This window comes from Ammodytes marinus, assembly GCF_949987685.1.
Source record: "Ammodytes marinus genome assembly, chromosome: 3".
NCBI classification, from domain to species: Eukaryota; Metazoa; Chordata; class Actinopteri; order Uranoscopiformes; family Ammodytidae; genus Ammodytes; species Ammodytes marinus.
Genome location: NC_137232.1, coordinates 35,952,659 through 35,980,158, shown reverse-complemented (window position 1 = coordinate 35,980,158; position 27,500 = coordinate 35,952,659). Strand labels below are relative to the sequence as shown.

Below are 27,500 nucleotides of genomic sequence, written 5' to 3'. Positions count from 1 at the left end.
TCTGTCTGTCTGCACACACACTTTACCTGTCTGTCTGTCTGTCTGTCTGTCTGTCTGTACACACTTCATCAGCAGTCCTGATGGAGATGACTGACTGACTCCTGTGTTCCAGTCCCCGTACGTTCTACTCTTCAGTAGAAACCGTATCGAGGCCAAAGCCGTCTTAAACTCAACCATACCCTGCGTTCTGAATCTCCTCCTCTTTCTTCTCTCTATTCTACATACTACATCCGACGATAAAAAGAATCTAGTTAGGATGCAGTAGGCATACTATTGGGACATACTTTACTCTCTTATTTCATCATAACATGGCTCCTTGATCTTGCCTCTTGCTTTTATATCCGTCTCATCCCCGTTTGTTTTCATATGGAGGCTTCGTTGATGTGACGTCACTTCTCGTGCGCATTGGATTGTGGGTCAGAATCGCCCAAATAGGATGCAGTTTTCAACACTAACAATCTTGGCCGCATGAAGTAGGACATCCGGGTACTTCTAACCATCCTAAATCTGGCCACAAGAATCAGGACATCCTAAATCTTTTTTCTACCATACTATATAGTAGAAAGTATGGGATTCAGAACACAGGGACAGTTAATGAGCTTCGATGGATCGTGTCCAGACAAACAGGCTGAGATATTCACACAGAAAGCAAACGGAGTCATGTTACATAGAGGCCCTTTAATGACATCACATGATCATCAATAACCATCAACTAGCCGTCTGCTGACATCACAAAGACACATCTCTGTGTGTGTGTGTGTGTTACTGTGTGTGGGGGGAGGAGGGTGGGGGGGGGAACACACTGTCAAATTAAAAAGCGTAAAAAAAATACCAAAAAAATAATCTTTAAAATCAAACTGCACATAGCTCCAATCTGTCGCAGGTTGAGATGGTGTGAGGGTCCTGTCACAAGGCCTGGGTTACACACACACACACACACACACACACACACACACACAGACAAGAGAGAGAGTGTGTGTGAGTGTGTGTCTGAACACACAGCTGACTGTCTTGTAGGTTGAGTATCTTTACCAACAGATATCCAGTGGTAGAAGCTTTAAGCCCCAGGGTGGAGTTAGGAGGGAATATCACTCTCTCACAGTCTCACACACACAGTTACACACACACAAATACACATGCTGTCACACACACACCTCTCTCTCACACACACACATGCTGTCACACACACACCTCTCTCTCACACACACACACGCAGTCACACACACAAACACACATGCTGTCACACACACACCTCTCTCTCACACACACACACACACACACGCAGTCACACACACACACACACACGCAGTCACACACACAAACACACATGCTGTCTCGCACACAGTCACACACACACACACACACACACACACAGTTACACACACACCTTTGGTTCAAACTGAGCATCATCCACCTGCAATAATTAATTTATATTCATTTAAATTCTATCTCCTTTAAGCAAACACGCAAAGTTACACACACACACGCACTCACACACACACACACACAGTCACACACACACACACACACACACACACAGCAGCGGCTCAGGCTTTTATTTTGAAATCCCGGTTATTTTCTTAATTGTCTTTAACGTGAAACCAACACGTTCATGATGAGTCCTCCGGGTTTCATCTCTCTGTCCACAAAGTCTTCATATAGAAAGGTCTGTCTGTCTGTCTGTCTGTCTGTCTGTCTGTCTGTCTGTCTGTCTGTCTGTCTGTCTGTCTGTCTGTCTGTCTGTCTGTCTGTCTGTCTGTCTGTCTGTCTGTCTGTCTGTCTGTCTGTCTGTCTGTCTGTCTGTCTGTCTGTCTGTCTGTCTGTCTGTCTGTCCGTCTGTCCGTCTGTCTGTCTGTCTGTCTGTCCACAAAGTCTTCATATAGAAAGTTCTGTCTGTCTGTCTGCAGCCTGTCTGTCTGTCTGTCTGTCCACAAAGTCTTCATATAGAAAGTTCTGTCTGTCTGTCTGTCTGTCTGTCTGTCTGTCTGTCTGTCTGTCTGTCTGTCTGTCTGTCTGTCTGTCTGTCTGTCTGTCTGTCTGTCTGTCTGTCTGTCTGTCTGTCTGTCTGTCTGTCTGTCTGTCTGTCTGTCTGTCTGTCTGTCTGTCTGTCTGTCTGTCTGTCTGTCTGTCTGTCTGTCTGTCTGTCTGTCCGTCTGTCCGCAGTCTGTCTGTCTGTCTGTCTGTAGCCTGTCTGTCTGCATGTCCGACCAGAGAATGGCCTGTCTGTCTGTCTGCAGCCTGTCTGTCTGTCTGCAGCCTGTCTGTCTGTCTGTCTGCAGCCTGTCTGTCTGTCTCTCTACATGTCCGACCAGAGAATGGCCTTGCAGCCTTTCTCCACAGACGCCACGTAGGTTCCCGACGGCGACCAGCAGACGGCGTTGATCGCAGAGCTGAGGATGACATCATCAGTCTATCAGTGACATCATCAGTCTATCAGTGACATCATCAATCCATCAGTGACATCATCAATCCATCAGTGACATCATAGTAACACACACACAGAGAGACACACACACACACACACTTGAGCAAATGTTGCAGGAAAGTTCAAGTCTTTTTGTGTGTGCGTGTGTGTCTCAGTGTGTGTGTCTCAGTGTGTGTGTGTGTGTCTCAGTGTGTGTCTCTCTTACTGGTGGTTGGGTTAGGGTTAGTGTGTGTGTGTGTTTCTCTTACTGGTGGTTGGGTTAGGGTTAGTGTGTGTGTGTCTCAGTGTGTGTGTGTGTGTCTCAGTGTGTGTCTCTCTTACTGGTGGTTGGGTTAGGGTTAGTGTGTGTGTGTGTTTCTCTTACTGGTGGTTGTGTGTCAGTGTGTCTCAGTGTGTGTCTCAGAGTGTGTGTGTCTCAGTGTGTGTGTGTCTCAGTGTGTGTGTCAGTGTGTGTCTCAGTGTGTGTCTCTTACTGGTGGTTGTGTGTCTCAGTGTGTGTCTCTTACTGGTGGTTGGGTGTCTCAGTGTGTGTGTGTGTCTCAGTGTGTGTGTGTGTCTCAGTGTGTGTGTGTGTCTCAGTGTGTGTGTGTGTCTCAGTGTGTGTGTGTGTGTCTCAGTGTGTGTGTCTCTTACTGGTGGTTGTGTGTCTCATTGTGTGTGTGTCTCAGTGGGTGTGTGTCAGTGTGTGTGTGTGTGTGTGTGTGTGTGTGTCTCTCTTACTGGTGGTTGGGTTAGGGTTAGTGAGTGTGTGTGTGTGTCTCAGTGTGTGTGTCTCAGTGTGTGTCTCTTACTGGTGGTTGGGTTAGGGTTAGTGTGTGTGTGTGTCAGTGTGTGTGTCTCAGTGTGTGTCTCTCTTACTGGTGGTTGGGTTAGTGAGTGTGTGTGTGTGTCTCAGTGTGTGTCTCTTACTGGTGGTTGGGTTAGGGTTAGTGAGTGTGTGTGTGTGTGTGTGTGTCTCAGTGTGTGTCTCTTACTGGTGGTTGGGTTAGGGTTAGTCTGTGTGTGTCTCAGTGTGTGTGTCTCAGTGTGTGAATGTCGATAGTTAGCCTGCTATCGGTGTATGAATGTGTGTGTGAATGGTAACGTGGGAATGGGAACAGGTCTCCCTTGCAAAAGAGTCTTCGGTCTCAATGGGATTTACCTGTATAAATAAAGGTAAGGAAGTGTGTCTCAGTGTGTGTGTCTCAGTGTGTGTCTCAGTGTGTGTCTCTTACTGGTGGTTGGGTTAGGGTTAGGGTTAGTGAGTGTGTGTGTCTCAGAGTGTGTGTCTCTTACTGGTGGTTGGGTTAGGGTTAGTGAGTGCGTGTCTCTTACTGGTGGTTGTGTGTCAGTGTGTCTCAGTGTGTGTCTCTTACTGGTGGTTGGGTTAGGGTTAGTGAGTGTGTGTGTCTCTCTTACTGGTGGTTGGGTTAGGGTTAGTGTGTGTGTGTGTCAGTGTGTGTGTCTCAGTGTGTGTCTCTTACTGGTGGTTGGGTTAGGGTTAGTGTGTGTGTGTGTGTCTCTTACTGGTGGTTGGGTTAGGGTTAGTGAGTGTGTGTGTGTCTTACTGGTGGTTGGGTTAGGGTTAGTGAGTGTGTGTGTCTCTTACTGGTGGTTGTGTGTCTCAGTGTGTGTGTCTCAGTGTGTGTCTCTTACTGGTGGTTGTGTGTCTCAGTGTGTGTGTGTGTGTGTGTGTCAGTGTGTGTGTGTGTGTGTGTGTCAGTGAGTGTGTGTCTCTTACTGGTGGTTGTGTGTGTGTGTGTGTGTGTGTCTCTTACTGGTGGTTGGGTTAGGGTTAGTGTGTCTCTTACTGGTGGTTGGGTTAGGGTTAGTGTGTCTCTTACTGGTGGTTGGGTTAGGGTTAGTGTGTCTCTTACTGGTGGTTGGGTTAGGGTTAGTGTGTCTCTTACTGGTGGTTGGGTTAGGGTTAGTGAGTGTGTGTGTGTCTCAGTGTGTTTCTCTTACTGGTGGTTGGGTTAGGGTTAGTGAGTGTGTGTGTCTCAGTGTGTTTCTCTTACTGGTGGTTGGGTTAGTGAGTGTGTGTGTCTCTTACTGGTGGTTGGGTTAGGGTTAGTGTGTGTGTGTCTCTTACTGGTGGTTGTGTCTCAGTGTGTCTCAGAGTGTGTTTCTTACTGGTGGTTGTGTGTCAGTGTGTGTTTCTTACTGGTGGTTGTGTGTCAGTGTGTGTTTCTTACTGGTGGTTGGGTTAGGGTTAGTGAGTGTGTGTCTCTTACTGGTGGTTGGGTTAGGGTTAGTGTGTGTGTGTGTGTGTGTGTCTCTTACTGGTGGTTGGGTTAGGGTTAGTGAGTGTGTGTCAGTGTGTGTCTCTTACTGGTGGTTGGGTTAGGGTTAGTGAGTGCGTGTCTCTTACTGGTGGTTGTGTGTCAGTGTGTCTCAGTGTGTGTCTCTTACTGGTGGTTGGGTTAGGGTTAGTGAGTGTGTGTGTCTCTCTTACTGGTGGTTGGGTTAGGGTTAGTGTGTGTGTGTGTCAGTGTGTGTGTCTCAGTGTGTGTCTCTTACTGGTGGTTGGGTTAGGGTTAGTGTGTGTGTGTGTGTCTCTTACTGGTGGTTGGGTTAGGGTTAGTGAGTGTGTGTGTCTCTTACTGGTGGTTGGGTTAGGGTTAGTGTGTGTGTGTGTCTCTTACTGGTGGTTGGGTTAGGGTTAGTGAGTGTGTGTGTGTCTTACTGGTGGTTGGGTTAGTGAGTGGGTGTCTCTTACTGGTGGTTGTGTGTCTCAGTGTGTGTGTCTCAGTGTGTGTCTCTTACTGGTGGTTGTGTGTCTCAGTGTGTGTGTGTGTGTGTGTGTCAGTGTGTGTGTGTGTGTCAGTGAGTGTGTGTCTCTTACTGGTGGTTGTGTGTGTGTGTGTGTGTGTGTCTCTTACTGGTGGTTGGGTTAGGGTTAGTGTGTCTCTTACTGGTGGTTGGGTTAGGGTTAGTGTGTCTCTTACTGGTGGTTGGGTTAGGGTTAGTGAGTGTGTGTGTGTCTCAGTGTGTTTCTCTTACTGGTGGTTGGGTTAGTGAGTGTGTGTGTCTCTTACTGGTGGTTGGGTTAGGGTTAGTGTGTGTGTGTCTCTTACTGGTGGTTGTGTCTCAGTGTGTCTCAGAGTGTGTTTCTTACTGGTGGTTGTGTGTCAGTGTGTGTTTCTTACTGGTGGTTGTGTGTCAGTGTGTGTTTCTTACTGGTGGTTGGGTTAGGGTTAGTGAGTGTGTGTCTCTTACTGGTGGTTGGGTTAGGGTTAGTGTGTGTGTGTGTGTGTGTGTGTGTCTCTTACTGGTGGTTGGGTTAGGGTTAGTGAGTGTGTGTCAGTGTGTGTCTCTTACTGGTGGTTGGGTTAGGGTTAGTGAGTGTGTGTGTGTGTGTGTGTCTCAGTGTGTGTCTCTTACTGGTGGTTGGGTTAGGGTTAGTGTGTGTGTGTGTGTCTCTTACTGGTGGTTGGGTTAGGGTTAGTGAGTGTGTGTGTCTCTTACTGGTGGTTGGGTTAGGGTTAGTGAGTGTGTGTGTCTCTTACTGGTGGTTGGGTTAGGGTTAGTGAGTGTGTCTCTTACTGGTGGTTGGGTTAGTGTGTGTGTGTGTGTGTGTCTCAGTGTGTGTGTGTCTCAGTGTGTGTGTGTGTGTCTCTTACTGGTGGTTGGGTTAGTGAGTGCGTGTCTCTTACTGGTGGTTGTGTGTCAGTGTGTCTCAGTGTGTGTCTCTTACTGGTGGTTGGGTTAGGGTTAGTGAGTGTGTGTGTCTCAGTGTGTGTCTCTTACTGGTGGTTGGGTTAGGGTTAGTGAGTGTGTGTGTCTCTCTTACTGGTGGTTGGGTTAGGGTTAGTGTGTGTGTGTGTCAGTGTGTGTGTCTCAGTGTGTGTCTCTTACTGGTGGTTGGGTTAGGGTTAGTGTGTGTGTGTGTCTCTTACTGGTGGTTGGGTTAGGGTTAGTGAGTGTGTGTGTGTCTTACTGGTGGTTGGGTTAGTGAGTGTGTGTCTCTTACTGGTGGTTGTGTGTCTCAGTGTGTGTGTCTCAGTGTGTGTCTCTTACTGGTGGTTGTGTGTCTCAGTGTGTGTGTGTGTGTGTGTGTCAGTGTGTGTGTGTGTGTCAGTGAGTGTGTGTCTCTTACTGGTGGTTGTGTGTGTGTGTGTGTGTGTGTCTCTTACTGGTGGTTGGGTTAGGGTTAGTGTGTCTCTTACTGGTGGTTGGGTTAGGGTTAGTGTGTCTCTTACTGGTGGTTGGGTTAGGGTTAGTGAGTGTGTGTGTGTCTCAGTGTGTTTCTCTTACTGGTGGTTGGGTTAGTGAGTGTGTGTGTCTCTTACTGGTGGTTGGGTTAGGGTTAGTGTGTGTGTGTCTCTTACTGGTGGTTGTGTCTCAGTGTGTCTCAGAGTGTGTTTCTTACTGGTGGTTGTGTGTCAGTGTGTGTTTCTTACTGGTGGTTGTGTGTCAGTGTGTGTTTCTTACTGGTGGTTGGGTTAGGGTTAGTGAGTGTGTGTCTCTTACTGGTGGTTGGGTTAGGGTTAGTGTGTGTGTGTGTGTGTGTGTGTGTCTCTTACTGGTGGTTGGGTTAGGGTTAGTGAGTGTGTGTCAGTGTGTGTTTCTTACTGGTGGTTGGGTTAGTGAGTGTGTGTGTGTCAGTGTGTGTGTCTCTTACTGGTGGTTGGGTTAGTGAGTGTGTGTTTCTTACTGGTGGTTGGGTTAGGGTTAGTGAGTGTGTCTCTTACTGGTGGTTGTGTGTGTGTCTCCGTGTGTCTCAGTGTGTCTCAGTGTGTGTGTGTCTCAGTGTGTTTCTTACTGGTGGTTGGGTTAGGGTTAGTGAGTGTTTCTTACTGGTGGTTGTGTGTTAGTGTGTGTCTCTTACTGGTGGTTGGGTTAGTGAGTGTGTGTGTCTTACTGGTGGTTGGGTTAGGGTTAGTGAGTGTTTCTTACTGGTGGTTGTGTGTTAGTGTGTGTTTCTTACTGGTGGTTGTGTGTTAGTGTGTGTCAGTGTGTGTGTTTCTTACTGGTGGTTGTGTGTTAGTGTGTGTTTCTTACTGGTGGTTGTGTGTTAGTGTGTGTCAGTGTGAGTGTTTCTTACTGGTGGTTGTGTGTTAGTGTGTGTGTTTCTTACTGGTGGTTGTGTGTCTCAGTGTGTGTCTCAGTGTGTGTGTCTCAGAGTGTGTTTCTTACTGGTGGTTGTGTCTCAGTGTGTGTCAGTGTGTGTCTCTTACTGGTGGTTGTGTGTCAGTGTGTCTCAGTGTGTGTGTTTCTTACTGGTGGTTGTGTCTCAGTGTGTGTCAGTGTGTGTCTCTTACTGGTGGTTGTGTGTCAGTGTGTCTCAGTGTGTGTGTTTCTTACTGGTGGTTGTGTCTCAGTGTGTGTCAGTGTGTGTCTCTTACTGGTGGTTGTGTGTCAGTGTGTCTCAGTGTGTGTGTTTCTTACTGGTGGTTGTGTCTCAGTGTGTGTCAGTGTGTGTCTCTTACTGGTGGTTGTGTCTCAGTGTGTCTCAGTGTGTTTCTTACTGGTGGTTGGGTTAGGGTTAGTGTGTGTGTGTTTCTTACTGGTGGTTGGGTTAGGGTTAGTGTGTGTTTCTTACTGGTGGTTGGGTTAGTGTGTGTGTGTGTGTCTTACTGGTGGTTGGGTTAGGGTTAGTGAGTGTGTGTCTCAGTGTGTGTGTCAGTGTGTGTGTCTCAGAGTGTGTTTCTTACTGGTGGTTGGGTTAGGGTTAGTGTGTGTGTTTCTTACTGGTGGTTGGGTTAGGGTTAGTGTGTGTGTGTCAGTGTGTGTCTCTTACTGGTGGTTGTGTGTGTGTGTGTCTCAGTGTGTGTTTCTTACTGGTGGTTGTGTGTGTGTGTGTGTGTCTCAGTGTGTGTCTCAGTGTGTGTTTCTTACTGGTGGTTGGGTTAGTGTGTGTGTGTTTCTTACTGGTGGTTGTGTGTCAGTGTGTGTTTCTTACTGGTGGTTGGGTTAGTGTGTGTGTTTCTTACTGGTGGTTGTGTCTCAGTGTGTGTGTGTGTGTGTCAGTGTGTGTCTCAGTGTCTCTCTCTCTTACTGGTGGTTGGGTTAGTGTGTGTGTCTCTTACTGGTGGTTGGGTTAGGGTTAGTGTGTGTTTCTTACTGGTGGTTGTGTGTCAGTGTGTGTTTCTTACTGGTGGTTGGGTTAGTGTGTGTGTTTCTTACTGGTGGTTGTGTCTCAGTGTGTGTGTGTGTGTGTCAGTGTGTGTCTCAGTGTCTCTCTCTCTTACTGGTGGTTGGGTTAGTGTGTGTTTCTCTTACTGGTGGTTGGGTTAGGGTTAGTGTGTGTGTTTCTTACTGGTGGTTGGGTTAGTGTGTGTGTTTCTTACTGGTGGTTGGGTTAGGGTTAGTGTGTGTTTCTTACTGGTGGTTGGGTTAGTGTGTGTGTTTCTTACTGGTGGTTGTGTCTCAGTGTGTGTGTGTGTGTGTCAGTGTGTGTCTCAGTGTCTCTCTCTCTTACTGGTGGTTGGGTTAGTGTGTGTGTCTCTTACTGGTGGTTGGGTTAGGGTTAGTGTGTGTTTCTTACTGGTGGTTGTGTGTCAGTGTGTGTTTCTTACTGGTGGTTGGGTTAGTGTGTGTGTTTCTTACTGGTGGTTGTGTCTCAGTGTGTGTGTGTGTGTGTCAGTGTGTGTCTCAGTGTCTCTCTCTCTTACTGGTGGTTGGGTTAGTGTGTGTTTCTCTTACTGGTGGTTGGGTTAGGGTTAGTGTGTGTGTTTCTTACTGGTGGTTGGGTTAGTGTGTGTGTTTCTTACTGGTGGTTGGGTTAGGGTTAGTGTGTGTTTCTTACTGGTGGTTGGGTTAGTGAGTGTGTGTTTCTTACTGGTGGTTGTGTCTCAGTGTGTGTGTGTGTGTGTCAGTGTGTGTCTCAGTGTCTCTCTCTCTTACTGGTGGTTGGGTTAGTGTGTGTTTCTCTTACTGGTGGTTGGGTTAGGGTTAGTGTGTGTGTTTCTTACTGGTGGTTGGGTTAGTGTGTGTGTTTCTTACTGGTGGTTGGGTTAGGGTTAGTGTGTGTTTCTTACTGGTGGTTGGGTTAGGGTTAGTGAGTGTGTTTCTTACTGGTGGTTGGGTTAGGGTTAGTGTGTTTCTTACTGGTGGTTGGGTTAGGGTTAGTGTGTTTCTTACTGGTGGTTGCGGTCCAGGGTTCGGTCCAGTTTTCCAGTGAGAACGTTCCAGACGTACAGCGCTCCATCAGCCGAGCCGGCAGCAACATAGCTGCCATCAGGACTGGAGAGAGAGACAGGTTAGACAGACAGACAGCCACGTAGCTGCCATCAGGACTGGAGAGAGACAGACAGGTTAGACAGACAGACAGGCAGGTAGCTGCCATCAGGACTGGAGAGAGAGAGACAGGTTAGACAGACAGACAGGCACGTAGCTGCCATCAGGACTGGAGAGAGAGAGACAGGTTAGACAGACAGACAGGCAGAGAGAGAGACAGGTTAGACAGACAGACAGGCACATAGCTGCCATCAGGACTACAGAGAGACAGACAGGTTAGACAGAGAGAGAGACAGGTTAGACAGACAGCAACGTAGCTGCCATCAGGACTGGAGAGAGAGAGACAGGTTAGACAGACAGACAGACAGGTAGCTGCCATCAGGACTGGAGAGAGAGAGACAGGTTAGACAGACAGCCACGTAGCTGCCATCAGGACTGGAGAGAGAGAGACAGGTTGGACAGACAGACAGCCATGTAGCTGCCATCAGGACTACAGAGAGAGAGACAGGTTAGACAGACAGACAGGCACGTAGCTGCCATCAGGACTACAGAGAGAGAGACAGGTTAGACAGACAGACAGGCACGTAGCTGCCATCAGGACTACAGAGAGAGAGAGAGAGACAGGTTAGACAGACAGACAGACAGGTTAGACAGACAGACAGACAGGCACGTAGCTGCCATCAGGACTACAGACAGACAGACAGGTTAGACAGACAGGCACATAGCTGCCATCAGGACTACAGACAGACAGACAGACAGGTTAGACAGAGAGAGAGCCACGTAGCTGCCATCAGGACTGGAGAGAGAGAGACAGGTTAGACAGACAGACAGCCACGTAGCTGCCATCAGGACTGGAGAGAGAGAGACAGGTTAGACAGAGAGAGAGACAGGCATGTAGCTGCCATCAGGACTACAGAGAGAGAGAGAGACAGGTTAGACAGAGAGACAGACAGGCATGTAGCTGCCATCAGGACTACAGAGAGAGAGAGAGACAGGTTAGACAGAGAGACAGCCATGTAGCTGCCATCAGGACTGGAGAGAGAGAGAGAGACAGGTTAGACAGAGAGACAGCCATGTAGCTGCCATCAGGACTGGAGAGAGAGAGACAGACAGGTTAGACAGAGAGAGAGACAGGTTAGACAGACAGGTAGGCAGACAGACAGGCACATAGCTGCCATCAGGACTACAGAGAGAGAGAGAGAGACAGGTTAGACAGACAGACAGACAGAGAGAGAGACAGGTAGGCAGACAGACAGGCACGTAGCTGCCATCAGGACTACAGAGAGAGAGAGAGAGAGAGAGAGAGAGAGAGAGAGAGAGAGACAGGTTAAACAGAGAGACACGTAGCTGCCATCAGGACTAGAGAGAGAGAGAGAGAGAGAGACAGGTTAAACAGAGAGACAGACAGGTTAAACAGACAGGCAGACACGTAGCTGCGGTCAGGAGTACAGAACAAGACAGGGTTAAATACTGCACAAGTTACACAATATAGCTTTAAAGTTCCTTTACCACAGACAGACAGAGACAGACAGTCAGACAGACAGACAGACAGACAGACAGACAGACAGATAATAAAGAGGAAAGTCACTGACCTGAAAGTTACTCTGGTCCAATCTGCTCCACACTTAAAACCATCAGCACTGGAGGGAGGGAGAGAGGGGGGAGAGAGAGGGGGGGGGGGGAGAAGAGAGAGAGAGAGAGGGGGGGGGAGAAGAGAGAGAGAGAGAGGGGGGGGGAGAGGGGGGGGGGAGAAGAGAGAGAGAGAGAGAGGGGGGGGGAGAAGAGAGAGAGAGAGAGAGAGGGGGGGGAGAAGAGAGAGAGAGAGAGGGGGGGGAGAAGAGAGAGAGAGAGGGGGGGGTAGAGGGGGGGGGAGAAGAGAGAGAGAGAGAGGGGGGGGGAGAAGAGAGAGAGAGGGAGGGAGGGGGGGAGAAGAGAGAGAGAGGGAGGGAGAGAGAGAGAGAGAGATAGGGGGGGAGGGAGAAGAGAGAGAGAGGGGGGGGGGGAGAAGAGAGAGAGCGAGAGGGGGGGGGGAGAAGAGAGAGAGCGAGAGGGGGGGGAGAAGAGAGAGAGAGGGGGGGGGAGAAGAGAGAGAGAGAGGGGGGGGAGAAGAGAGAGGGGGGGAGGGAGAAGATAGAGAGAGGGGGGGGAGAAGAGATAGAGAGAGAGGGGGGGAGAAGAGAGAGAGAGAGGGAGGGAGGGGGGGAGAAGAGAGAGAGAGGGAGGGAGAGAGAGAGAGAGAGAGAGAGAGAGGGGGGGGAGAAGAGAGAGAGAGAGAGGGGGGGAGGGAGAAGATAGAGAGAGGGGGGGAGAGAAGAGAGAGAGAGAGAGGGGGGGGGAGAAGAGAGAGAGAGAGGGAGGGAGGGGGGAGAAGAGAGAGAGAGAGAGAGAGGGAGGGGGGGAGAAGAGAGAGAGACACAGAGAGGGAGGGAGGGAGGGTGGGGGAGAGACACAGAGAGATATGGGGTTAATACAGAGAGAGGGGGGATGAGAGAGAGAGAGAGACACAGAGGGGGAGAGAGAGACGGACAGAGAGAGAGAGAGGGAGGGAGAGAGACACAGAGAGGGAGAGAGAGAGAGATATAGGGTTAATAGGGAGAGACAGAGGGAGAGAGAGAGGGGGGAGGAGAGAGACACAGGGTTAATACAGATGAACACATTTTATTTTACAGACAGAAAGTTTTATAAATGTAGTTCTAACCTGAACAGCTGTCTCACTGCGTGCCTGTCTGTCTCACCTGAAAGCCTGTCTCACTGCATTAGAGCCTGCCTGTCTCACTGCATTAGAGCCTGCCTGTCTCACTGCGTGCCTGTCTGTCTCACTGCATTAGAGCCTGTCTGTCTCACTGCATTAGAGCCTGTCTGTCTCACTGCATTAGAGCCTGTCTGTCTCACTGCATTAGAGCCTGTCTGTCTCACTGCATTAGAACCTGTCTGTCTCACTGCATTAGAGCCTCTCTCACCTGAAAGCCTGTCTCACTGCATTAGAGCCTGCCTGTCTCACCTGAAAGCCTGTCTCACTGCATTAGAGCCTGCCTGTCTCACCTGAAAGCCTGTCTCACTGCATTAGAGCCTGTCTGTCTCACCGGAAAGCCTGTCTCACTGCGTGCCTGTCTGTCTCACCTGAAAGCCTGTCTGTCTCACTGCATTAGAGCCTGTCTGTCTCACCTGAAAGCCTGTCTCACTGCGTGCCTGTCTGTCTTACCTGAAAGCCTGTCTCACTGCATTAGAGCCTGTCTGTCTCACCGGAAAGCCTGTCTCACTGCGTGCCTGTCTGTCTCACCTGAAAGCCTGTCTGTCTCACTGCATTAGAGCCTGTCTGTCTCACCTGAAAGCCTGTCTCACTGCGTGCCTGTCTGTCTTACCTGAAAGCCTGTCTCACTGCATTAGAGCCTGTCTGTCTCACCTGAAAGCCTGTCTCACTGCGTGCCTGTCTGTCTTACCTGAAAGCCTGTCTCACTGCATTAGAGCCTGCCTGTCTCACCTGAAAGCCTGTCTCACTGCGTTGGTCCGCAGGTCGATGATCTTGAGCAGGTCATCCCTGGAGCAGCTCAGCAGCTCCGTGCGGTCGTGGTTCAGATCTAAAGACGTCACTCTGCCCAACAACTCCAGCTCCTGCACTATGGACTCTGCTCTGTTAGAGAGACAGACAGGGGGGAGAGAGACAGGTTATCACTCTGCCAAGGAGCTCCAACTCCTGCACTATGGACTCTGCTCTGTGGGGGGGAGACAGGTTAGAGAGAGACAGGTTATCACTCTGCCAAGGAGCTCCAACTCCTGCACTATGGACTCTGCTCTGTGGGGGGAGACAGGTTAGAGAGAGAGAGACAGGTTAACACAGACAGGTTAGAGACAGACAGGTTAGAGAGAGACAGGTTAGAGAGAGACAGGTTAGAGAGAGACAGGTTAGAGAGAGACAGGTTAGAGAGAGACAGGTTAACAGACAGGTTAGAGAGAGACAGGTTAACACAGACAGGTTAGAGACAGACAGGTTAGAGAGAGAGAGACAGGTTATCATTCTAATATATAAAGGTTAACACAGAGAGAGAGAGGGTTAACACTGTCGTGGTTCAGATCTAATGACGTCACTCTGCCAAGCAGCTCCAACTCCTGACAGACAGGGGGAGAGAGACAGACAGACACCAGACAGACAGACAGACAGACAGACAGGGAGACAGACAGACACACAGACAGACAGACAGACAGACAGTTAGGTGTATTTACCTGATGTCCCAGAAGCGGATCTTCTTGTCAAAGTGTCCGCTCATCACACACTGCTCCGTGCACACGATGTCGTTACAGCTGGAGCCGGCGAACACCGTCTTCATGCCTGAGAGGAGAGGGTTAGGGTTATATACTACATACTAGAAGCCCTACTAACGGCCTCCCTCCTACATACTAAAAGCCCTACTAACGTCCTCCCTCCTACATACTAGAAGCCCTACTAACGGCCTCCCTCCTACATACTAAAAGCCCTACTAACGTCCTCCCTCCTACATACTCAACATGTATATACTACATACTAAAAGCCCTACTAACGTCCTCCCTCCTGCATACTCAACATGTATATACTACATACTAAAAGCCCTACTAACGTCCTCCCTCCTACATACTCAACATGTATAGTCTACAGTGTTTCCCCCAGCGCTTTATAGTTAAGGCGGCCGCCTTAGCAAAACCAGCCCCCCGCCTTGACTACTGACCGACCAAAAAAAAAATAAAAATTATATCTTTATTTTTTTATTTTTAGTGCTGCACAATTAATGTACTAGCAAGCGCGATGTGTGATTTTTCATGGTCAGAAATGCGCGAAAGGCCGTGATTTGCGGTAAATAAATGTGCACATATGTCTCCAAGCGTTTCTCTCTGCTCAGACTATCAGCTGCTCTGTGTCGGGGGCTCTGCGCGCGCGACCGTCCCGCGCTGCGCGCGACTACGGCATGTACGCGGGAAACGAGCAGCAGCAAACCGACATTTAACCTGTGGCGATAATAAACGCAGTGCGGTTCTATGGGGATATTTAGCTGAACAGAAAGAAGTGCTCTGCAAAGCTAGACTAGTTTAAAACTCCACATCACCGTGGCAACACAACTTATCGGCTCATACAGCGCAGAGAAAAGTCTGATACATGCATGAGAGTGATGGCCCAGGCACCTTTCAGTAAGTTTACAGAAGTGCACACTGTAACTGTCTTTGAAATGCCTTTAGTCATTTTAAGGGGAAAACACTTTGTATTATTTCAATAATTGAATTATTTTTCAAACAGCATGCTAGTGTAGCCATACAAGATTTATTTTTCTGAATTTTAAATGCTGCTTTATTTTTATGTTTTAAATTTGGAAATACATGTTCCAAAACAACCAATAACCTCTGTATTTAAAAAGAAATCAAGCAAGTAGGCTGATAATAATCATATATGAATTAATCGCATCACAGTAAGCCTATTGTCCACAATAATCTCACAACAGCCCCCCATCCAAAAAGGAACTTTAAAAAGCACTTTGATACACATGTTAAGTGTATGGTCCATTATTTGTATTTAGTGTGTCTGCATGGTATTGCACCAAAACAGTAGAACTTTTCTTTAATTGTATTTTGTACCGTCTGCATGTTTGCACAAAATGTGCACATAGCAAACAAAATTGCACAACTGTAAGGTCAGTGTCATTCAAATAAACAGAACCATTTCTTTAGGGCGCATTGGCATCTTTGAGCAAAATACCCCCAAAATTTTCGCCGCGCCTCCTGTGCGGCTTGACAGTGACCACCTTGACTAAGACATTTCCTGGGGGAAACACTGGTCTACATACTAAAAGCCCTACTAACGTTCTCCCTCCTGCATACTCAACATGTATATACTACATACTAAAAGCCCTACTATGGTCCTCCCTCCTGCATACTCAACATGTATATACTACATACTAAAAGCCCTACTAACGTCCTCCCTCCTACATACTAAAAGCCCTACTAACGTCCTCCCTCCTACATACTCAACATGTATATACTACATACTAAAAGCCCTACTAACGTCCTCCCTCCTACATACTAAAAGCCCTACTAGCGTCCTCCCTCCTGCATACTCAACATGTATATACTAGGGCTGGGTATCGTAAAGGACTTCGCGATACGATACGTATCACGATACACTGGTCATGATACGATATATCAAGATACGCAATATATCTTGATATATCACGATATTCCATAAACAAGTTGCCTTGTCAAACATAACAGCACAATATATTGATAATTGCACAGACAAATGAAGTCAAAACTATTTCATTCACAACTTCCTTTACTGTTTTCTTCCTTTCTTTTTTATGGTTTTGTCAAATGATCAAACTGCAGCTGCTTAACATCAAAATAACAAATCCAATTCACTCTTGTACTAACTGTACAGGACACAATGAACATGAAAACACATCAGTGTGCTTTTGTGACACAGTGAATCTTAAGTATTCTTATAAACAAAATTAATCTAACTTCAATAGTCGGTATCCTAGAGGCTCAGGCCTGAACGCAGGGAGAGAGTGAGTGAGTGAGTGAGTGAGTGAGTGAGTGAGTGAGTGAGTGAGTGAGTGAGTGAGTGAGTGTATAAACTAGTGCAGCCTCACGTACAGACTTTGGAGCGCAGGTCCCAGAGTTTCAGCGTCCGGTCATAACTTCCTGATACGATGCGAGCGTTGTCCAATAGGAAGCGAGCGGCCAACACCTTCCCACTGTGGCCTGTCAGGGTGTGCTGTGAGACAGGCAGACAGACAGACAGACAGGTTAACACCTTCCCACTGTGGCCTGTCAGGGTGTGCTGTGAGACAGGCAGACAGACAGACAGACAGGTTAACACTGTGGCCTGTCAGGGTGTGCTGTGAGACAGGCAGACAGACAGACAGGTTAACACTGTGGCCTGTCAGGGTGTGCTGTGAGACAGGCAGACAGACAGGCAGAGAGACAGACAGGTTAACACTGTGGCCTGTCAGGGTGTGCTGTGAGACAGGCAGACAGACAGGCAGAGAGACAGACAGGTTAACACTGTGGCCTGTTAGGGTGTGCTGTTAGACAGGCAGACAGACAGACAGGTTAAGCATTTCCAGAAGCTACGGTGGCCTTCATGGACAAGAAGCTAGTTACTGAAGATGGCATCATCCACCACTGCCTCAAGTCTTTCCACAATATCAAGTGATGAGGTGAAGATGTATTTAGTTATTTATTCTATAGTACTTCTTCTTCTTCTTGGTCTTCCAACAGGTGCATTTCCCCAGGACGCCCACTATATATAAAAACCTGTAAGGCCGTTAAGTTTGTCTGTTCTGTGCTACTGTAGAAACATGGCGGTGCAACATGGCGGGGCAACATGGCGGTGCAACATGGCGGGGCAACATGGCGGTGCAACATGGCGGTGCAACATGGCGGTGCAACATGGCGGTGCAACATGGCGGGGCAACATGGCGGTGCAACATGGCGGCCTCATGAGGTGAAGATGTATCTAGTGATTTATTCTAAAGTTCTTCTTCTTCTTGGCCTCAGGTTGAAAACTGTAGATCATGCCCCGCCCCCTCTCTGCATGGCTGCTTCTGGTTGGTTGTGTTGGGTGATGACTCATCCCTGGCAGCCTATAGGAGCTGAGTACAGGCTGGGAGGCCCCTCCCTGTGTGTCAGCAGCTGCTGCAGCATCAGGCCACACTACAGCCTGAAGCAGGACAGCTGCTGGAGCCAGAGGCAGAGCAGGGGGTTCTGGGTAATCAGACCTTTTACAGGCAGACAGACAGATCTGACTGGATAGATGTTAATACATGAAGGTTAAAGCCCCACAGTGATGGATCGAGCCCAGAGCGTTTGTATTGAACATTACACAGTGTAGAGTTAAGGCCTTGGCACACCGGGCGCAACGCGAATAAACGCCACGTAAAAGCGAATGTTTTGAAATGTAAATTTTGTCGCATCTCACATTAGAAGCGACGTCCCAGAAAAATCAAACTCAGTTCGAAAAAATTAAAAACGCAAATTCGCGATGCGAAATGACGGCGCTGGTGTGGAAGCTTGTATTGACTCTGTATACGTTCGTTAATTAACGGATTAGTCGCACGAATAAAACGCACCCGGTGTGCAAAGGCCTTTAGAGAGGGTTAGGGAGGGAGCGCAGTAGGAGGGTTAATATAACATTAAACAGGTTCATACTCAGACTGACCCCGAGTCACACAGATATACACACTGAAACACACACACACACACTGACCCTGAGTCTGTAGTCGTCCACCGTCCAGATGCGACTGGCGAAGTCATTGGAGGCAGCGAGGAGGTACGAGCCCTGAGAGACACAACAGTTCAGAGTGTGTGTGTGTCTGTGAGACAGCGAGTGTAGGTAGTGTGTGTGTGTGAGAGAGTGAGTTTAGGTGTGTTTTACAGTGTGTGTATCTCTGTGTGTCCCTGTGTTTGTGTGTCTCTCTGTGTGTGTGTCTCTGTGTGTGTGTCTCTGTGTGTCTCTGTGTCTCTCTGTGTGTGTGTCTCTGTGTGTCTCTGCGTCTGTGTGTCTCTGTCTGTGTGTGTCTGTGTCTCTGCGTGTGTGTGTCTCTGCGTGTGTGTGTCTCTGTGTGTGCATGTGTGTATCACTGTGAGACAGAGAGTGTAGGAAGGGCGTGTGTGTGTCTCTGTGTGTCTCTGCGTGTCTCTATGTGCCGTTTTCCCGTTAACTCACTGCGCTGTCAAACTCGATGCTGGTGATTCCAGCGTTGCTGCCGGTCAGCGCTCCTTTAGGTTCACAACGACCTGAGGAGGACAGACAGGCAGACAGGGAGACAGGCAGACAGGCAGGCAGGCAGGGAGACAGACAGGGAGACAGGCAGACAGGCAGACAGACAGGGAGACAGACAGGGAGAGAGGCAGACAGACAGACAGACAGGGAGAGAGGCAGACAGACAGACAGACAGGGAGAGAGGCAGACAGACAGACAGACAGACAGGGAGACAGGCAGACAGGCAGACAGACAGGCAGGCAGGCAGACAGACAGACAGACAGACAGACAGACAGACAGACAGACAGACAGACAGACAGACAGACAGACAGACAGACAGACAGACAGACAGACAGACAGACAGACAGACAGGGAGAGAGACAGGCAGACAGGCAGACAGACAGACAGACAGACAGACAGACAGACAGACAGACAGACAGACAGACAGGGAGAGAGGCAGACAGACAGACAGACAGGGAGACAGACAGACAGGGGTGGACAGACAGACAGGCAGGGGTGGACAGACTGGCACACAGACAGACACACAGACAGACAGGGGTGGACAGACAGGCACACAGACAGACACACAGACAGACAGACACACAGACAGACAGAGACACATTTATTAGTTTCATGATGATATGTATAAGTTAAACATTTAGCCCTATTCAGCTGCAGTGTCTGTTGTTAAGAAAAGGCTTCTTATTAACACAGCATCAGGCTGCTCCGGTGGTGTAGTGGATAGAGCGTGAACCATATTGGCTCCTGCCCTCGTTGCAGTGGTCGCGGGTTCAAATCCGACCCGTGGACCTTTACTGCAGGTCATCCCCTCCCTCTCTCTCTCTCTCTCTCTCTCCCTCCCTCCCTCCCCTCTCAACTCTGTACTGTCTAATAAAGGTTAAAAATTCCCAAAAAATAATCTTAAAAAAAACAACAACACAGCATCATACACTCACCGGCCACTGTGTTAGCTTCCCCTGTTCCATTGCTGGTAAAACCAAATAGCTAATCAGCCAATCACATGCATCACAGTATGGATCCATCCTGCTGTGCACCCTCAACATTGCCACGTTTCAAAGTCACTTAAACCCCCTTTCTTCCCCATTCTGTTGCTCGGTTTCAACCTCAATAAGTTGTCCCGTCCAGGTCTAAATGCCTAAATGACTTGAGTTGCTGCCATGTGATTGGCTGATTAGTTAAATGTGAAGATAATTGAACTGGTGTACCTAATAAAGTGGCAGGTGAGTGTAAACTAATTGAATGGTAGCTAGCTTAGCATTAATACACTAATTGAATTAGGGCTGTGTAAAAAAATCGATATGGCGATATATCGCGATACTTAGTTTCACGATATCAGTATCGATTTTTATAACAAAAATCGCTTATTTTTATTTTTATTCAAAAAAGAAAAGAGAGACAGATGAAATTGGGCAGAAAGGGAATGAAATGCAGAGAACAATCACGGGTCAGATTCAAACCCATGTCTGAGCCTCTAGGATACTGACTATTGAAGTTTGATTCATTGTGTTTATAAGAACACTTAATATTCACTGTGTCCTCATACATCTCTATTCCTTGTATTCACTGACATAAAGGCGTAGTAATGTTGTGCATATGAACCTTATCTACATCTGTTCAGAGACAAAGCTCACTGATGTGTTTTCATGTTCAGTGTCTCCTGTCCAGTTAGTGACAGAGTGAATTGCATTTGTTATTTTGATGTTATGGCAACTGCAGCAGTGTTTGATCATTTGACAAAACCCCAAAAAATAGTTAAGGAAGTGTTGAATGAAATAGATTTGACTACATTTGTCTGTGCAATTATAAATATATTTTGCTGTGGTGTTTAACAAGGCAACTTGTATGTGGAATATCGCAATATATCGTTATATATCGTATCGTGACCAGTGTATCGTGATACGTATCGCGAATTCCTTGACGATACCCAGCCCTAAATTGAATAGTAGGCTTAGCATAGTTAGCTTAGCATTACTACACTAAATGAATGGTAGTTAGCTTAGCATTACTACACTAATTGAATGGTAGGCTTAGCATAGCTAGCTTAGCATAGTTAGCTTAACATTACTGACCGTTGACGACCTCCCACAGCTTGACTCTGCGGTCCATCCCTCCTGTTGCTAGGAGACGAGACCCCGGGCTGAACCTCACTGCGTTTACCTCGCCATCGTGAGCGTCCTGCAGACAGACAGACAGACAGACAGACAGACAGACAGGCAGGCACACAGGCACACAGACAGACAGACAGACACACAGGCAGACAGACAGACGGAGAGACAGGCAGGCAGACAAACAGACAGACAGGCAGACAGACAGAGGGACAGGCAGACAGACAGAGGGACAGACAGACAGACAGGCAGACAGACAGGCAGACAAACAGAGGGACAGAGACAGAGGGACAGACAGGCAGACACAAAGACAGATCACATTGTGTTAAGAGCGTCCTGAACACAGAAAAGTAATTCTTTTACAACATAGATAAACACGGTCTGTTCGCTGGTTTTCTGTGGACGTCCAACTGAGCGCCGTTCACTAACGTCTGGCTCCAACTGAGCGCCGTTCACTATCGCCAGAATGACCGTGTTCAATAACGCTCATCAGGCAGAAAACTGTTCACGTTCCCCCAGATATGAACCGTCGATCAGGCACAACACGGCTGGTAATATAGAAGGGTTAACCCTAACCTGTTATTATATAACACTGCTGGTTATATAGAAGGGTTAACCCTAACCTGTTATTATATAACACTGCTGGTTATATAGAAGGGTTAACCCCAACCTGTTATTATATAACACTGCTGGTAATATAGAAGGGTTAACCCTAACCTGTTATTATATAACACTGCTGGTTATATAGAAGGGTTAACCCTAACCTGTTATTATATAACACTGCTGGTTATATAGAAGGGTTAACCCCAACCTGTTATTATATAACACTGCTGGTAATATAGAAGGGTTAACCCTAACCTGTTATTATATAACACTGCTGGTTATATAGAAGGGTTAACCCTAACCTGTTATTATAAAACACTGCTGGTAATATAGAAGGGTTAACCCTAACCTGTTATTATATAACACTGCTGGTAATATAGAAGGGTTAACCCTAACCTGTTATTATATAACACTGCTGGTAATATAGAAGGGTTAACCCTAACCTGTTATTATATAACACTGCTGGTAATATAGAAGGGTTAACCCTAACCTGTTATTATATAACACTGCTGGTAATATAGAAGGGTTAACCCTAACCTGTTATTATATAACACTGCTGGTAATATAGAAGGGTTAACCCTAACCTGTTATTATATAACACTGCTGGTAATATAGAAGGGTTAACCCTAACCTGTTATTATATAACACTGCTGGTTATATAGAAGGGTTAACCCTAACCTGTTATTATATAACACTGCTGGTTATATAGAAGGGTTAACCCCAACCTGTTATTATATAACACTGCTGGTAATATAGAAGGGTTAACCCTAACCTGTTATTATATAACACTGCTGGTTATATAGAAGGGTTAACCCTAACCTGTTATTATATAACACTGCTGGTTATATAGAAGGGTTAACCCCAACCTGTTATTATATAACACTGCTGGTAATATAGAAGGGTTAACCCTAACCTGTTATTATATAACACTGCTGGTTATATAGAAGGGTTAACCCTAACCTGTTATTATATAACACTGCTGGTAATATAGAAGGGTTAACCCTAACCTGTTATTATATAACACTGCTGGTTATATAGAAGGGTTAACCCTAACCTGTTATTATATAACACTGCTGGTAATATAGAAGGGTTAACCCTAACCTGTTATTATATAACACTGCTGGTTATATAGAAGGGTTAACCCTAACCTGTTATTATATAACACTGCTGGTAATATAGAAGGGTTAACCCTAACCTGTTATTATATAACACTGCTGGTAATATAGAATACATATAGAATGGTGTTCTTCTTGGTCTCAGGTTGAAAACTGTAGATCATGCCCCGCCCCCTCTCTGCATGGCTGCTTCTGGTTGGTTGTGTTGGGTGATGACTCATCCCTGGCAGCCTATAGGAGCTGAGTACAGGCTGGGAGGCCCCTCCCTGTGTGTCAGCAGCTGCTGCAGCATCAGGCCACACTACAGCCTGAAGCAGGACAGCTGCTGGAGCCAGAGGCAGAGCAGGGGCTTCTGGGTAATCAGACCTTTTACAGTGCTCATCATCGACCAATCAGGGAACAGCAACAGAGTTCTAGATGAATATTTTTTGACTGATTTATATTTGAACTGAATCATTTGTCCGGTTTCGCAGACATGAATTAAGCCTAGTTCTGGACTAAATTCTACTTTCGATGGACAATCTCCATTCAAATCCTCATTTAGTCCTGGACTAGGCTTAATCCATGTCTGTGAAACTGGCCTATTGTGTTTTTAAAGGTGCAGTGTGTAATATGACATCATCAAGAAAGTTCTACAAAGTTCTAGAATGCAACGCTCCCTGGGTAACCCCACCCCTTTAGAATAATAACAGAAGCTACAGTGGCCTTCAAGGACAAGAACAATTCTACATTTTAAACAATGCTGATGACTTTCTACAAAATCTGCTAGGAAATAAAACCCAAAATTCTACACACTGCAGGTTTCAATAAGACTTTGTCTCTTGGCAATGTTTGCCTGTTTAAATAAAGGTTGATGGTGATGAGATACTCACAAACACGTGTAGGGCCGTGGCGGGGACCCGGACGTCGGCACACACTGCGCTCTGGTCTTCAGGTCCATCAGGGGACGAGCTGAAGGAGTTAGGAGTCCGACGCCTGCTGAGGGGGAGGAGCAAGCTGTGAGGTCACTGTGAGGTCACTGTGAGGTCACTGTGAGGTCACTGTGAGGTCACTGTGAGGTCACTGTGAGGTCACTGTGAGGTCACTGTGAGGTCACTGACACATCCTGAGCCTCTGGTTGCGTTCCGAATCGCATACTTTCTACTAAATAGTAGGGCTGTGTCAAAAAAATCGAAATATCGATATATCGCGATACTTAGTTTCGCAATATCAGTGTCGATTTTTATAACTAAAAATCGATATTTTTTTAATTAATTTCTTTATGATTTTATTTTTTAGCTTTTCAAGGCTTTATTGACAGTGCAGAGAGACAGAGATGAAATGGGCAGAGAGGGAAAGAAATGCAGAGAACAACCACGGGTCAGATTCAAACCCATGTCTGCTGTCAGGCCTGAGCCTCTAGGATACTGACTATTGAAGTTAGATCAGTTTTGTTTATAAGAATACTTAAGATTCACTGTGTCACAAAAGCACACTGATGTGTTTTCATGTTCAGTGTGTCCTGTACAGTTAGTACAAGAGTGAATTGGATTTGTTATTTTGATGTTAAGCAGCTGCAGTTTGATCATTCGCCAAAACCAAAGAAAAAGGAAGAAAATAGTAAAGGAAGTTGTGAATTAAATAGTTTTGACTTCATTTGTCTGTGCAATTATCAATATATTGTGCTGTTATGTTTGACAAGGCAACTTGTTTATGGAATATCGCAATATATCGTGATATATCAAGATACGCAATATTTCGTGGTATATCGTATCGTGACCAGTGTATCGTGATACACCCAGCCCTACTAAATAGTATGTAGAAAAAAGATTTAGGATGTCCCGAATCTTGTGGCCAGATTTATCGCACAAATAGGATGGTTAGAAGTACCCGGATGTCCTACTTCATCCGGCCAAGATTGTTACTGTTGAAAACTGCATCCTATTTGGGCGATTCCTACCAGGTGTGTCCTACCAGGTTGAAATGCTGCATGGACTGATTACTGTCCATCTTCCCATCGAGCTCATAAAACCATGCAGCAGCTTTTAAAGAAGCCGCTGTGGGTCGTATGGGGTTTCTGCTCTCAGCCATTTCGTCGCCACATTTAGTAAAACGACTAAAACCAACTGGCACATGTCTCTGGCGCAGGAAGGGTTAGTCGGGGAGAATTTAAATTCAGATTATTAACTCATCTGAATCGTTGGAGACAGAATCATATCGAATAATCAATTATTCCCCCCCGTCTAGTTACAACATGGGTTAGGCAGCAGTGGGTCGAGCTAAGGGTGTAAGGGCAGGGTGTCATATTGTATCATACTGTATGGAATGTAAAGCCCACTGAGACAAATGTATTTGTGATTTTGGGCTATACAAATAAAACTGATTTTGATTTGAGTAGTGTCATTCATAATCAACTGAGTCAACTCATTTGGGGTGAACGTAACAGACATTAATTTAGATGGAAAGGTTACGCACTGTAGCTTTAAATCAGGTTATTATAAATGAACCGTCTGGATCAGGGAAGAGAGGTGACAGGTGGAGACATTATGGGATGTGAGGATCAGACAGAAACACTCTGGTTATAGATTTAGTAGATTAAAGCTGGGGTAAGTGATTTCTGATTGGTCAAAGTTAACATGAGCTGTACACTTTGACCAATCAGAGCAAGGCACCGATTCTCTGTTCTTATTGGCTGTTGGGACTGTCCATTCACTTTGGCACGACTTTGTTGGTGTAGAGAGCGTGTCAGGGAGGGACCATAGGGGAGGGACCTAAGAGAACAAGTGGAGCGGTTGAGGTATTTGGATTCGAATCTCTATCCCAACTGCCATTTTCTCCCCAAATCCTCCACCCCAGCTTTAACTCTCATCTGTTATGTTGTCTTGTTATCTCATTCTGGTTACTAACAGAAATCACTTCACTACAAACGTCACACACAGTTCTTCACCTGGAGTGAGCTGAGCGGAGTCCAGGCTCAGAGCCTCTGCAGACAGACAGGCAGGATGAGAGAGAGACAGGCAGGATGAGAGACAGACAGGCAGAGAGGATGAGAGACAGACAGGCAGACGAGAGACAGACAGACAGGCAGGATGACAGACAGACAGGCAGGATGAGAGACAGACACACAGACAGAATGAGAGACAGACAGACAGATAGAAAGACAGACAGATGAGAGGATCAGACAGATGAGACAGACAGACAGGTCAGAGTGAGACAGCTGTGTTGTCATGGCTACATACCCAAAGATGTTGGAGATTGAGTCCATCAGACCAGGAGGAGGCTGGGAGCCTTTCTTACTGCAGACAGACAGACAGACAGACAGACAGACAGACAGACAGACAGACAGACAGACACATTTTTATAAATTAGAAATGTAATAAAATCGTGTGGAAATACTGTTACTTGTGTGAGTGAGTGAGACAGTGAGTGAGTGAGTGAGTGAGTGAGTGAGTGAGTGAGTGAGACAGTGAGTGAGTGAGTGAGTGAGTGAGACAGTGAGTGAGTGAGACAGTCAGTGAGTGAGTGAGACAGTGAGTGAGTGAGTGAGTGAGTGAGTGAGTGAGTGAGTGAGTGAGTGAGTGAGACAGTGAGTGAGTGAGTGAGTGAGTGAGTGAGTGAGTGAGTGAGTGAGTGAGACAGTGAGTGAGTGAGTGAGAGTGAGTGAGACAGTGAGTGAGTGAGTGAGACAGTGAGTGAGTGAGTGAGTGAGTGAGTGAGTGAGTGAGTGAGTGAGTGAGTGAGTGAGAGTGAGTGAGTGAGTGAGAGAGTGAGTGAGTGAGACAGTCAGTGAGTGAGTGAGTGAGTGAGTGAGTGAGTGAGTGAGTGAGTGAGTGAGTGAGTGAGTGAATGAGTGAGTGAGACAGTGAGTGAGACAGTGAGTGAGACAGTGAGTGAGTGAGTGAGTGAGTGAGTGAGTGTCTCACCTTGGCGTCCGGCTCAGCGGTCTGTTAGGAGACGTCTCTCCTGCGGCTTTATTTCCTGCTTCTTCTGCCAAAACCTCGATGTCATCCTCACTGCAGACAGACAGGGGGACAGACAGGTAGGAGGGGGACAGACAGGGGGACAGACAGGTAGGAGGGGGACAGACAGGGGGACAGACAGGTAGGAGGGGGACAGACAGGTAGGGGGACAGACAGAGGGACAGACAGGTAGGAAGACAGACAGGTAGGAGGGGGACAGACAGACAGGAGGGGGACAGACAGAGGGACAGACAGGTAGGTAGGAGAGGGACAGACAGACAGACAGAAAGGTAGGAGGGGGACAGACGGAGGGACAGACAGGTAGGAAGACAGACAGGGGGACAGACAGACAGGTAGGAGGGAGACCGACAGACAGACAGGGGGACAGACAGACAGGTAGGGTTTAATATAGGGCTGGGTATCGTCAATGACTTTGCGATACGATGCGTATCACGGTACGATATATCACGATATACTGCATATCGTGATATATCGTGATATTCCACATACCAGTTGCCTTGTCCTACATAACAGCACAATATATTGATAATAGCACGGACAAACTGAGTCAAATTATTATTAAACTGTCTGTGTGTGTTAAACTATGTGTGTGTGTGTGTGTGTGTGTGTGTGTGTGTGTGTGTTAAACTCTGTGTGTGTGTGTGTGTGTGTGTGTTAAACTCTGTGTGTGTGTGTGTGTGTGTGTGTTAAACTGTGTGTGTGTGTGTGTGTGTGTGTGTGTGTGTGTGTTCTAGCAGATGATTGTACTGACGGGTCTACAGGCAGTGGCTCCTTGGCTGCATCAGCGAGATCCTTCTGCAGCTTGGCCTGACGCCGCCTGGAACACAGAGAGACAGACAGGATGAGAGAGAGAGAGAGAGAGAGAGAGACAGACAGACAGACAGGATGAGAGAGAGACAGGATGAGAGGGAGACACAGAGAGAGAGAGACACAGAGAGAGAGAGAGAGAGAGAGAGAGAGAGAGAGACAGACAGGATGAGAGGGAGAGAGACACAGAGAGAGACAGAGACAGGATGAGAGAGAGTGAGACACAGAGAGAGACAGAGACAGGATGAGAGAGAGAGAGACACAGAGAGACAGACAGGATGAGAGAGAGAGACACAGAGAGACAGACAGGATGAGAGAGAGAGACACAGAGAGAGACAGAGACAGGATGAGAGAGAGAGAGACACAGAGAGAGACAGAGACAGGATGAGAGAGAGAGAGACACAGAGAGAGACAGAGACAGGATGAGAGAGAGAGAGACACAGAGAGACAGACAGGATGAGAGAGAGAGACACAGAGAGACAGACAGGATGAGAGAGAGAGACACAGAGAGAGACAGAGACAGGATGAGAGAGAGAGAGACACAGAGAGAGACAGAGACAGGATGAGAGAGAGAGAGAC

General features: G+C 47.2%; 1 protein-coding gene across 3 annotated transcripts in view; it reads right to left on the bottom strand.

The window, feature by feature from the left end:
- Window positions 1–2,251: 2,251 nt before the first annotated feature.
- The window catches only part of atg16l1 (ATG16 autophagy related 16-like 1), a 38,563-nt gene continuing 13,314 nt past the window's right edge, over window positions 2,252–27,500 (bottom strand). The window contains exons 8-21 of one of the 3 annotated variants that reach the window (XM_080025232.1): window positions 26,866–26,931; window positions 26,058–26,147; window positions 25,374–25,430; window positions 23,028–23,133; window positions 20,402–20,507; window positions 18,276–18,346; window positions 17,817–17,888; window positions 16,202–16,322; window positions 13,808–13,913; window positions 13,266–13,299; window positions 13,068–13,183; window positions 11,179–11,226; window positions 9,491–9,592; window positions 2,252–2,390 (exon numbers count right to left, since the gene is read on the bottom strand). In XM_080025232.1, the coding sequence (XP_079881358.1) occupies window positions 2,297–2,390; window positions 9,491–9,592; window positions 11,179–11,226; window positions 13,068–13,183; window positions 13,266–13,299; window positions 13,808–13,913; window positions 16,202–16,322; window positions 17,817–17,888; window positions 18,276–18,346; window positions 20,402–20,507; window positions 23,028–23,133; window positions 25,374–25,430; window positions 26,058–26,147; window positions 26,866–26,931 (1,189 nt within the window). In that variant the 3' untranslated portion in view covers window positions 2,252–2,296. Of the gene's footprint in view, window positions 2,391–9,490; window positions 9,593–11,178; window positions 11,227–13,067; window positions 13,218–13,265; window positions 13,300–13,807; window positions 13,914–16,201; window positions 16,323–17,816; window positions 17,889–18,275; window positions 18,347–20,401; window positions 20,508–23,027; window positions 23,134–25,373; window positions 25,431–26,057; window positions 26,148–26,865; window positions 26,932–27,500 lie in introns of all 3 variants that reach the window. The other 2 variants (XM_080025231.1, XM_080025233.1) reach the window with 2 other exon arrangements.